This window comes from Tinamus guttatus, unplaced genomic scaffold (assembly GCF_059628265.1).
Source record: "Tinamus guttatus ecotype Peru unplaced genomic scaffold, ASM5962826v1 Tinamus_guttatus_pri_ptg000227l, whole genome shotgun sequence".
NCBI classification, from domain to species: Eukaryota; Metazoa; Chordata; class Aves; order Tinamiformes; family Tinamidae; genus Tinamus; species Tinamus guttatus.
In genome coordinates this window covers 1,134,111-1,146,692 of record NW_028288761.1, presented here as the reverse complement: position 1 = coordinate 1,146,692, position 12,582 = coordinate 1,134,111, and the positions used below count along the sequence as shown (strand labels likewise).

The 12,582-nt window shown below is 51.9% G+C and overlaps 1 protein-coding gene across 1 annotated transcript; it reads right to left on the bottom strand.

Moving 5' to 3' along the window:
• Positions 1 to 4,834: 4,834 nt before the first annotated feature.
• LOC104567276 (receptor-transporting protein 3-like) lies at positions 4,835 to 9,581 on the bottom strand. The gene is made up of 3 exons (XM_010214091.2): positions 9,436 to 9,581; positions 7,684 to 8,019; positions 4,835 to 4,904 (listed from the first exon to the last, which is right to left on the bottom strand). The coding sequence occupies exons 1-3, from the start codon at positions 9,579 to 9,581 to the stop codon at positions 4,835 to 4,837; spliced, it is 552 nt and encodes a 183-aa protein (XP_010212393.2).
• Positions 9,582 to 12,582: the final 3,001 nt, after the last annotated feature.

Here is a 12,582-nt window from a genome sequence, read left to right as displayed (position 1 = left end):
TACTGCTGAGCTCCAAAGCTTACCCACACTCCCAGGGAGGCTCCCTCCAAGCCATGACAAAGGCACAGTGATGGAGGAGGCATTTTTCTGCCACCTAAGCCTTGTCTGTGCACAGAGTATTTCCCCACACCCTAAACTCTCACACTAGCTCTTCCCATCAGACAATGTAACTCCAGGAACAACAGGGGCTGAGGACAATGTGGAAAACCCAGCTGGGCAGGCCTGGGCCTCACAGTCCCCTACATTTCATGACAGCATTTTCATGTGAGGAGCAGTAAGACAGCACTGGGGGATTGACACTGTTTTTATCTGCAAACTAATGTCCCTGCCTGATGGCATCCCAAGTGACATTCTACCTAGCCCTGGGAACATAAGGATGTTTCTGTATTAGTCCTAACCTTCAGTCATGGCTGCAAGCAGATATCATGCCATCATGCTGCCAAGACAGCACCAACCCAGTGGACAACTCTAGCCACCATGTGGGGGTGGGCACACCACAAACACACCACAAAGGATGGGAAGCAGAGATTGACCTCAGTTTCATCCTCATAACCAGCCACCACCTTCTTGCCTCCCTTCCTTATTCATCATTGCCATTACCACAAGTGCTCTCCAGTCCTCCTTTCAGACCAGATCTAAGGGTGGTTTCCAGCCACAGTAGACCTTGTAAGGAAAGATTTCCAATACACAAGACAGCATCACATCTGGCATGCCTGGAAACATGTACATAACAAACATTTATTCACAGCAGAAGCATTTCAGAGCAAATGGACCTATTGCCACGGAGAGCTATAGGAATGAAGTCAAGCCATCTGCAGCCATTCCTTGATATTTAGCCTCTTCTAGAGGTCCTGGGCAGTCTTGCACGGTAATTCATCCATTGTCACAGGAACCAAGTTCCTTCTGTTTTTTTTTTTTAAGACGATTGAGCTGGCAAGTTTGCAGGTTACTGATGATGTCCAGAGTTCAGTCATGTCTCTTTTGGTGGATTATGCATGTTTGAGTCACTCCAGCCCTAGACTCAGTCCACTTTGGCCAAGATTGTGGAAGGATTCATATCTTCCCCACCTTACTCTATAAGAGAAGTAAGCCCTGCCAAGGAACAAGGTCAGGTGAGCACTGTTTCCTTCAGCAGGGACATCTCCACTTGCCAGTAAATGCCTTCTATAGCTGTCAGCAACATAAAAGAATGTGTCTGCTCTGCTTCCTACATCCATTTAGTCTCCTTCGGACCTGTCCTCCTCTTCCTACAGCTTTGCCATGCACAAAAGGAATCAAGAGTGAATGAGTTACTCTGCTATTTAGCCTGACAGTCAAAAAGCCATTTGTAGAGAATGTAGAGAAACAGAAGGATGAAGGAACAGGTCTAACTTAAAGACATGCTAAGAACTGTACTCATGGCTATGCTGTGTAACTCCATTTTTTTGTTTTTGTTTGTTTTTGTTGTTTGTTTTCATTTTTGATACTACATTCTGTAAAGTATCTGATATCATATAGGAGTGGTTCTGGGTAACCTTCCTCCTGAGGATAAAATAAAACTTTGGTATGTTACGATTTTGTGTCCTGATGCTTTCAATCTACACAGGAGGTATTTAGGGGTGTAGGGCAAAGGCTGGTCACAAGTGTCTGTCTTGAACTCCTGCCCCTTCCCTGTGGCATTTGCTCTGTGTGAGCCTCCTCTCTGTTTGTGGCCTGTGCTGAGCTCAGGTCTATGTCTTACACGGTCTTCCCAGGATGGCTACAGAGGCCGGACAGCAGAGCACAGAAAACATGGGAGAAGGGAGACCCACTTCCAGCCAGAGTCTTGACCTCCATGAACAGACCTGTGCATTCCCAAAAACCTTCTCTTCTCACTAAATTGGAGGAGAGTGAACAAAACATTAACACAGTTCAGTGCCACCTGTGCATTTACCTCATGGAGAACTCAGCCCCCTCTTTGAGAGGGTTTAGCCCCCTGCACACACTGCAGGGATTGTCATGTTTCGTTGTACCTCTGTCAAGGAAGGCAGCAGTGGCAATGGAGCAAGTCTTGTCTAAAAGGAGCTTTTCCGGAGAGCTGGTCTATGTAATTCTGGTTTCACACGGCTTAGTGCCATCCTTCCTTGCCCAGTTACAGCGGTGCCAAACTCCCCAATACCCTCACGATGGTGAGACCAGTTTCTGCATCTGGCAGCACAGCGAGGCAATGTACTGCCTGGTACCGAGCATGGCCTTGGCAGGGTATCACAGCAGTGGGATGATTCCCTACAGGAGGCTGAAAATAAAGGAGAGATGGTCATTTGAGAAGCACCACAGGCACTCAGAGACAAAATGACCGGCTCCCACACCTCAGGTCTGGGCAGCCCTTCCCCAGAAGAGCCCTGCAGGACTGGTGAGCAGAGAAATTTCACTGAAGACTCAATGCGCTGTGACTGAACCCTGGGCAAAGACTATCACTCTGCTCAGCTACCCTGCCCAGCTGTGACGTGAAAGCACCGACACCGCTGGGTTCAGAAGAGTCCAGAGGAGAAGCAGGTCAGCTTTTCATCAGGAACAAGGCAGTGCAAAGTTTAACTGGGCACGTAGCTTTTGTTAGAACTATTGATTCAAATGGGTAAGAAAAAAGAGGCTTTGGGGAAGGCAGGGTCTGGTGCCAGAGCACAGTGTGTCATGCCAGCTGCTCCATAAATCCTGCCATGGGTAATGGCACTTTTTGGTAAAAGGCTGCAGGTGACCTGGTTTCTTGCTGCCAGCAGCTATCCAGAGCAGGCCCATGACCCCATCACCCTCCTCCATCAAACTTCCTGTTCCACAAAGATGATAGCATGGATCTGAGCTCCAGACTCGCTTCTTTCCAGGGCTAAGTTCTGCTGGAGACAGTCTGTTGGCTCTTCTCCATCTCCAGTTTTCATGGGCCAAGCAAATTGCCATTTCAAACCCTGTGCCAGTCTCACACAGCAGTTGCACTGGGACACTGCGGGCTCGCTGCAGCCACCAGAGCCCAGGGTGCCAGCAAGGCAGGCAGGATTCAAGCTCAACCCTGTTGCTGGCTGGTGTGCAGCCTGCCTTGCAGGGAGCCGCTGCAGCAATGCCTGTGCCAAGCTCCATAGAGCTCCACAGAGCCGTGGCCGATGACACGCGCTGTGTCATGAAGTCAAACTTTGTGCCATTTCTAACCTCATAACGCAGGTGCCCCGTGCTCTTCACCCCTGCCTGAGCCAGGGTGAGGAATGGTGGCCAGCAGTGACCAAGCAGCAGCCCGGGGCTTGCCAAGAAGGGCAGAGCTGTCAGAGCACGGAGGGTGGCCTGAGGCGTCTTTGCTGCAGAGCAGCTACTTCACTAATGATAGCAAATTAGCTTTGCTTCCACTGGCAAACACAGACGGAGGTTGAAGCAGGGACACAGCTCTGCTGGCAATCTCTTCTCCACATCACAGGCTGTGAGAATGAAGTACTTGGAGAGAGTTTAAAATCATGGGAACTATTTGTTTCCACTTACCAGGACCCAAGGCTTGAGGCTGGGTTCCTGAGCCCCATTTTCCTAGGGCACAGATCTGAAATAACTCCACTGATCTCCACTGGATTTCTCTGGGCTCCCAGCAGGCAGCAGGGTGGAGGGCACACAGCCTGGCTCATTCCTAGCAGGCCGAAAGACTTCAGAAGGATAAGGGGAGGAGAAAGCAAAAGCAAAAGCAAAACATGTCCCTTGGGTATTAAACCATCAGCTGTAGGATCTGGGCCTAGACACCTCCCAGGCATGTTACAAAATGTTGCAGTCCCAGAAGGGATAGCTCATAAATACTTTCCTCCCTTCACTAGCTCTGCAGTGAAATCCCTAATGGAGGCAGCCCCCATTCCCTGCTCTCCAACCAGACGGGCTACCAAGGCCCTTCCCCATGCACCTCTGCAGTCACTGCTGCTCCTTGCAGGGAGAGCCAGGAATGGGCAGCAGATGAGAAGCAGAAGAGCAAAAGCAGAGCTTGCATTTGCTGGCACCTTGCAGCCTGCCAGCACACTGAGAGCCACTTTTCAACACAAGCATGGAGACAGCAATATATGAGTCTGACCTCAGCAAAAGCACAGTGAAACCCCCCGGATAAGGTCTGCCTATCCCTGTCCAGGTGTTAGCGCCAGGCGTGAGTGGAGACTCGGCGGCAGCCTCAGCCTGCCCAGGACCCTTGGGGCTGAGCTGCTGCACTTGCCAGGCATCCCAGCCACAAGCCTCAGCAGCCCTGCGCAGGGGACTGAGCTGTGGGGTCTCGCTCCGGGCTCCAAAAGCACCAAGAGTCTGCTCGAAACACTTGCAAAACCAGCAAAACTGAACATCAGAGTAGGTTGAGATGGAAGGAGCTGAGGCAGCCACACATGCAGGAGTGTCACTGAGCAATGGGGAGAGGAGCAAAGAGCAGAAGATCTCCCCAACATACGGAATGCAGGAGGCAGACATCGGAGAGGAGACCTGGGGAAAAGCAGTGCCTGCAAGCGAGGACGTAGGTGGGAGAGCTCAGGGTGGGTGGGGAAGGCATCAGGCAGGCTGTGAGGTGGCTGTTCTCTGTGGAAAGAGCAGATAGAGCCAGGCAAGAAAACAAGGATCCCTGCAGGGATGAGGTCTCCACCAGAGAAAGAGGGAGTTCCCCTCATCTGCTGGGTGGCTTGGGAGGCTGCAGGCAGCCAGAAATGATGAGTAGGGCTGGGAAAACCTCAGCATGGAAAGAAGAGGGCTGCAGGCAACAGTAGAACTTTGGCCCTATCTCTACCTTTGGCAAATAACGCTGGCGGAGAGCAGGAGACATCCTGCCCAGGCACAGGATGGAGCGCACGATCTCCAGCCTCTTTTCAGTCATTCCCATGGAAATCTAGATGCCTTTCAGCTGTTTATGGAGTCTGCACTCTGTTCCTGAAGGCTGGGAGTCGCTCAAGTAATACCTAGAAGAAATGGCCGGAAACTGAAGCGTCAAAAGTTCCACAGGAACTTAAGGAAAAATTTCTTAACAGTGAGGGTGACAGAGCACTGGAACAGGCTGCCAAGAGGGGTTGTGGAGTCTCCTTCTCTGGAGATCTTCAAAACCCGCTTGGACGCAGTCCTGTTCCACGTGCTCTAGGTGACCCTGCGTGTGCAGGGGGTTGGACTAGATGATCTCTAGAGGTCCCTTCCAACTTTAGGCATTCTATGATTCTATTTTGGGGGTATTATTTGGGTCATAAAGTCTCTGAATCTAGGTTTGGCATTCTCAGTCCCTTCAGGAAAAATCTCCCCAGAGGATCTGGCTAAGGGGTGCAATGATCCTGGGAGCCATGTGGGCGCGGGGATGAGGTCAGGACTCTGCCAACACGGGGAAGGCTGGTACATCCCAGTGCTGGCTAGTCACTGGTCCCAGTGCAGCGCTGGAGTCCAGAGATCTCGCAGCTCCATCTGCTGGATCCACACCGGAGGAGCGATGGCTCTGGGGAGGGAGGAGAGCTGATGGGATGAGCAGGATGGGGCACTAAGGCAGCAAAATCCACAGGGCCCATGCACCATACAGGCTTTTCTGTTCTTTTTTTTTTTTTTTTTAAAGCTCTCAGCTTTCAGCTTTTTACATACAAAAATATAGGAGATTCTGACACCAGCAAGGTGGGGATAAAAGCAAATGCCAAGTAAGTAATAAATGACCCTGACACAGAGGTAGACAAGAGAGCACATGGCTTGCCTAAGTCACAGATTGCCTCTGTAGAAGTTACATCGAGCATCCTGATTTGGCTAACTTTTTTCCATCCACTCATCTTTCTTCAGTTAATTCATTCCCAAAATCACGTCTCTTTACTACCACATCCAGTTTTAGCATCAAATCATTTGCAAAGTCAGAGATGAGGAAGTCAGGATGCCTCTGCTCAGTCCTGGGCTCTTCATCATCCAGCAGAGAGATGCTGGCTGGCATTAAAAGTCTGACCTGCTTTTTCTCCCCTTGGCAAAACATTCCCAGTGGCATTATCCCAGAAAAGCAAAAGCAATAGCCTTGGTGCCTTGCCACAAGCAGGACACCAGCCCTGGTTATATGGCAAGCTCTAACTCTTGGACTCCAGCGTTGCAGGAGTCGAGTGCCCCCCTGCAATCCCTGTTTTACAGACAGGGATAGCAAAGATGCACAGACATGTCCAACAGAACAGGACAATTAACTCAAGGTTTTCTGGGCCAAGGAGGTACCCATGGGACATGGCATCCTCATGGGGACATTGTGCAGGAGTCCAGCAGCTCTGCTCCAGGAACCGAGGAGTCCAGGTTGAGCAGCTTCACGCCACGTTCGGCAGCATCAGGCTGCTGGAGGGGCAGGAGATTTCCTTCCATCCCCATGGCATCTTCCCTGAGCTTCGCAGAGAGAATAGCAGCATTTAGGAATCAGCAGCCTCCCTTTTGCTCGGGCCCTGTAGCCCCATAAATACAATTTTGCCATGACTTGCAAAAGCCTTTTTATTGACCTGACAGGGTAGGGCCTCAGGACTCGTTGGACTTGTCCCCGCCTGATCTGATTTTCATATTTTATGGAAATGAGAGCAATTGCCAAGCAGTCAAATGACTACTGCCTGGCTTTGTTTTAGCTTTAGTTCACCTTTGCACAATTGTGCAGTATAACACCAAGATAAACAGCCTTAGGAGGAAATTTCCTTTCACAGAGTGATTGGTTTGCACCCCCAGAAGGAAACGTGGCTTGGAAATGTGCCTGCCTGGGATGAGAGCTGGGGCCAGGCTGCAACATGGTCACAGCGCCAGTCCCTCGGGGAGGTGGAGCAACTCCCAAAGGCAGCACAGAGAGGAAGCAAAGCCTCAGAGAGCTGCCACAGCCTGGCTGCACCGGGAGGGTCAGGTTGGTGGCCTTTGTGTTTGCCAGAGTGTTTTTCAACCTGCCAGAGGTCCCGTGGCATTACTGAAGGCCAATGAAGTCTCCAGGCACACAGCATATACCTGTCGGCATTCAAGGTTGGGGCAGGGGCATCTGTACACAACTCTAGGGAGGCAGCACCACCGTCCATGGGCACCTGATCCCTGTGGATCTGTAGCAAGCCTCCAGCTCTAGGTGCCCTTCGGCTGGTTTGAGAGCCAAATTTCATCCAGACCAAAGACAGGAGAGAGCAAATATGCAGCAATACGATGTCTCTGCCTTGAATGCTAAGTCTAGTTCAACTGGCCCATCATGATGGCCGCAAGCTTCCAGACAAGCCTTTCACACATACCCGCAGAAGTGCTTGGAGAAAGTAAAAAACACAGATTCATTCTTCGGCTGAGAACGAGGGGCTTATTTTATTCTTGTGAGCCTGCCCTTCACTTCAGGGTGCTGAAGGATGTCTTCATGCTGTGTAAGTCCCATAGCAAATTATCAGATCCACCAGCCTTCCCTTGCAGTGCTGTGCAGACCAAGACAAAGGGCAGCTGTCCGTGGAGAAGCACTTGTCCAAGCCATCAGCATCCCAAGCCTATACTCATCACCCTGGGTTTCTCTTTTCAAGCTCCAAAGGGCTCTAATTGATGATGAAATAAACCATAAGAAAGAGGAGCACTGCCAAAACACAGAACAAGCAGACCCCAATGCAACAGTAACGCTTCCGGCGGGAGGTGTTGCTGAAGGAAGGGACGCCGCGTGTTGGGTTTACTTGCTGCCTCAAGCCCTGCTCTCTGCGGGTGTGGTGGCTGCTGGCCTTTTCCACATGCGTCGAGGCAGCCCTCGCTGGCCTTGGCTTTCGGCAAACCCCGAGCCGGCAGGCCTTGCAGCGCGTGCTGTCGTGCGGCCCAGTCACTAGCGCTTCCACAGTGACTTCAGTGAAGTCCGAGGCCTGCACTGGCACATGGTAGCACTCCCGGAGCATCACTAGCACCAGATTTTCCAGGATTCTGGCCAAGTTCTCCTGGCTGAAGTTGGGCTCTTCCAGCGGGCCGTCAGGGCACTCTCTGCATGCCTGACGGAAGATTCTCATCCGCACCTTTCCTGAGCTCTGGCTCCGGCCCATGTGGAACAGGATGTGCACCTTGGCTGATGACCAGCTGTGACAGCACCTGGAGCACCGAAACCTGACAGGACAGGACAAGAAACTCATCTTTGGCTCCTTGTGCTGAGCCAGTGGCCTCCAGTGCAATCAGTAGGGATCAGGGCTCATGGATTAATTTCACACATGCAACTTTGCAGTTGACCAACAGTTTGTCCTACCCCTGTCAGCATAACATATGCCTGGGCAGCTCAACATATATGTGAGATTAGGGCTGGCCCCAGCATTAAAGATTTTAGGACCAAGGTTGCCTGATTGGACCAGCTTATCCCCTTTTCCTAGTCTGTCTGGACCCTGGTGCCAGGAACAGGGGCCCTTGAGGAGGGAAGCATCAGCAACCAGCTCCACTTGGGGCTGTGCTTGCAGTTCCTCACCTGTGCCTGCACTGCCCAGCTCAGCAGAAAGTGAGCCTGAAGCCTGAGGCCCATGGAAATTAGAAAAGAAGAAAAACAGAAGGAAGGTGTGGGTGGAGGCTGCAGGCAGGTGAGAAGATGTCTCCGGGTGTTGAAAGGGATGTAACCCATAGCTTCTCTTTCAGAGTGTGCACAGCAGCCGCTGCTGTCTCCTGCTGTCTGCTCACTGCCGGCTCTTCTGCCCAGGGTGGGTATTGCTTGGGTAGGTTTTTGCATCAACATCACTGAGTTTTACCACTCTCCCCTCCGGGATCCTAAGGCCAAGGTGCAGGTGCAGAAACTGCTCAGCATCCCTGCCTGCCCTGTGTCCCAGCAGTTTGAGTGTCCTGCCCATCTCCTCATCTCCTGCCATTCATCTTCCCTTAACAACCCTTCACATCCCTTCCCAGCACAACCTCTGCCTTTCTCTGCACCTCCCATCCTCCCTCAAGTGACTGCAGGGTGCCATGGAGGAAGGGCTGTGTACACACTCTGCAGCCCTTTCTCCATGGCTGGCATCGCCCTCCTGTGCCTGACCTTTTGGAGGTGAGAGGAGCAGTGTGCATGGAGAACCCTAGGAGGCACAAATCCTCAGGGCAAGACAGCTCCCCATGACACTTCAGGGGAAATCAGGAGTCTGTCTTCCTTCCCAAATCAGCCATGCACAAAACTGGCTGAGAAAGGGAGCAGAAATCCATTAATTGGCCATCTATGGGGGTTTGGTCCTTTTGCCTGCTGGAGGAACCAGTTGCATCTCAGAATGAACAAGAAGAAGCTCTGGCCAAATGCCAGCTGTGTTTCAGGCTATTGGAGACGCCTCGTGCTCCTGCCCTCCAATTACCATGTTTTTCTTCAGTTTGGAAATGAACCCTCCAAATTTGGAACAAAGCAGGAATGTCCCCCCTGTCCTCACCCGCCTCCAGACTGCCCCTTCCTTTTCCTATAAAATAACTCCAAGAAAGGCAAAGGCAGCCTCTCTGCTGCTAAGCCCGTGCTGAAGGGGAACGGACTCACCAGCCAGGTCAGCCAGCCCCCTGCCAGTCTCTTACCTCCCAAATGCAGAGCGCTGCATGTGCTCTGTCCAGCCAGGCTTGAGGGTGTTTACCTGGATGGTATTGTCCTCCAGAAGTTTCCATGGCTCTGTTATATGCTTTTTCCTCAGCTTCTCCATAAAGATGTTCTGCCAGTTCTCCATGGTCTCTCCTGAAGCTGGAGCAGTGGCAGGGATGAGGGTGCACCAAAGGATCCTAGACCAAGGTCAAGCATGCAGCTTCCAGGTGCTTCTACATGTAAGTAACTTTGTTTTCCCGGACTTTTGTTCCCTCATGGGCTCAAAGTCAAGCTGTGGTTGTGAAAGGTAACCTTTGCTCCCCCGTACGCAGTAGTGTCCGGTCCTGATTCCTGCACCGACAGGCTCTGCTGACACAGCATGAGGTGCTGGACCGACAGAATGTTCCCCAAAGCAAAGGCAAGGTCTTCCCAAGCCCCACTTATTTCTGCACATGACATATGGGCATGGGAGGACATCCCAGCCCCAATGCAGTCAGGTTGTCATGATGCCAAACTGCTGTGGCTGGCTGTGACCACCGATATCATGGCAACAGGGCAAAATGTGCGGAGACCGTGCCCCACACAGAATAATGGAAGGGAAACACTCTAAAAACGCAAGACTCAGCAGATAAACCCGAGGTGGCCTTATTGCTCTTGAGAGCTGCCACTGAACAGGGGCTGTTTGCAAGAGTTTTCAGCGAACCCAGGCAGAAGAGGCCTGATGTGAAACCGCGCAGTGGAAAGTCGAGGAGGCCGGCACCGCACGCAGAACTGAAACGGGTGGAGCGCACAGCAGCAACGTGAAGCCAGCGTGGGCCAGTGGCGAGAGCTTGCGGAGCCACTGTGGGCTGCTTGCAGCCAGCTCGTTTGGACCTCATCTGTCTCTCCTGGGCAACATCTGACCTCCCCACTGTTGCTTCTGCAGGATCCTGGATGTCCAGATCCCCCCAGACATCCCATGGCGAGCAAAGCGGGTTGGGAAAGAGATCAGATGCTAGCTGGTTTTGAGAGAGAGATTAGGGGAAGATGTGGGGTCTGATCGAGAAACCTCAGCTTGCCATGGAATGTAGGGGAAAGGGCAAAAGGGAAAAAGTTACCAATTGGCAAAAACAAGAACCAACTGCACCCAGCTCAAGCCGGATGCCGGCTTGCTGCCTAGACACAAGAACAAGTTAAAGCTGACCTTTTCTGTGATTGGATATCTCAAGTTATGCAAGCCTTGGACGAGGCTGGATTGGCTATCAGGGTGTGTGTAATACCAATGTACCACCTTGTTTGCTTATAAATATGAGGTTGTAACCCTATAAAATTGCTACTGGCCATGAGCTTTTAGCGGCTATTGCGTGACAGTGGACCCACAATGGAAAGCAAACCGGTTCATCCACGCTGACACTTTTGGAGGAGGCCATTCTGTCCACAGAGCGGGTATGAACCCTGCCAGATCACTCTGTGTTCTGACTTGGTGGCACCTGCCACCAAGCTCCCAGAAGCCAGAGGATTTAATTTAAAGACTGTAGGATAATAAATCTTGCAGTATAACAGACATCTGTTTAAATAGGGCAGAAGGATCTGAGAATTAGACCAAAGGCATTTCACATTGACTTAAATGCAGAATATCCCTATGGCAGCCATTAAAGCTTGTCCCATAGGCCAAAAGTCCAGATGACCCCAAGCAGACGTGCCAGAACTTGGCCCTGCCATAGAGCTGGCCTACGGCAGCCGTTGCTGGGGGAAGTGAGACCTGCTGAGGCCACCAGTGTTGAGTGAATTAAACAGTGACAGGGAATAGCTATGGGCAGTGGGTGCCAATGTCTGTGATGTTGAGGAGTTAGACGCATCTTGGTTGAGTATCATTTAATGGCATGACTATAGCCTGAAGTTGTTAAGGACAGAGGCGGGTCAGAGACAGCCAAGAATTTCAAGGCGGGCAGATGCATTTCAGACCCTGAAGCAGAAAAAAAAAAAAAAAAAGGAAAGGAAAGGACCAAAACTGTCCACCCACCAGTGAAAGCTCAGCCTGACTTTTATGTGGCTGCAAGTGAGAACAGAGGTGGCCCCCATGCTGCAGCTGGTTCAGGCATTATGCTCAAGGGCTTCAGTTAATAAAGAACACTCCATAAATTCAGAGTTGGCTCTGACCTATGTATTTGAGCTCAAATAAAACCAGCACCAGCGAGGGATGTCACCTGCGGATGTTGTGTCTAGGGGAAGGGGGAGATGAGGATGCACACAGTGCCACAGTGCCTGGCACCTCCAGAGAGGGGAACAATGGCTCACGGCAGCTGGCAGCAGGAGTGGCAAGGAGGTGTCAAACAGCACCAGCCACATCTGATGCCCTGCAGACCCTGGGAGCAGAGATAAATACTGCAGGTTGACAGGGAACCTTTGGTATTTGCTCCTGGAGGAGTGGGAAATAGAATCCTCGGTGCTGCCAGGTTATCTTCATAGTTAGCGTCCTCTGCCTGCTACGCCTCAGGGTCCAGGGCAGGAGAGCCACTAAGCACAGGGTGACTGGGATGGAGCCACTTGCACTATGGCATCTGCCCTTTTCCTAGGTCCCCTATGTTCTGGTGGACGAGATTTACACTGGAGGGGCTGGATCAAGGAAGATCAAAAGGTTTCCCTTCCCTTCCTTTCCTTGGCACAGAGCTGAGCTCTGCCACCAAGGTTCTGCTGCTGTGGAAATCAGCGCCCTGCAACGTCACGGGAACACGACTGAAATCATGACTCGGGCTGCGCTGACTCCTTGGAGTCGTCTCTGAGAAGGAGCCGACGCTGCTCCCTCTGTCAAAGCCTTTGATTTGCCGTCACCGAAGGGACTTTCCCAGAACCGCCCACAGAGACGAAAGGGCTCTGACGTCCTGTTCCACTCCGCACACTCCTGTCATCGCAGCGCCAGCCTCGCCGCTTGCAGCGCTCGCCTTGGGAAGAAAAGCGCTCCGGTGACTGCCAATGCGGCTTGGCCTCCGTGGGGACCAGCGACAAACCTTGTCCCTGTCCTGGTGCTAGGATGGACCCCGCTGATCCCCTCCATCCCGGTAGCTCGGCAGTGACTCCTCCTCCGAGTGTGGAGTGACGCTTGAAGGAGGCGAAGATGCAGTGCAGCCCGGGTTGTAATTTCCCTGCCACTTTCACATCCCCTAAAA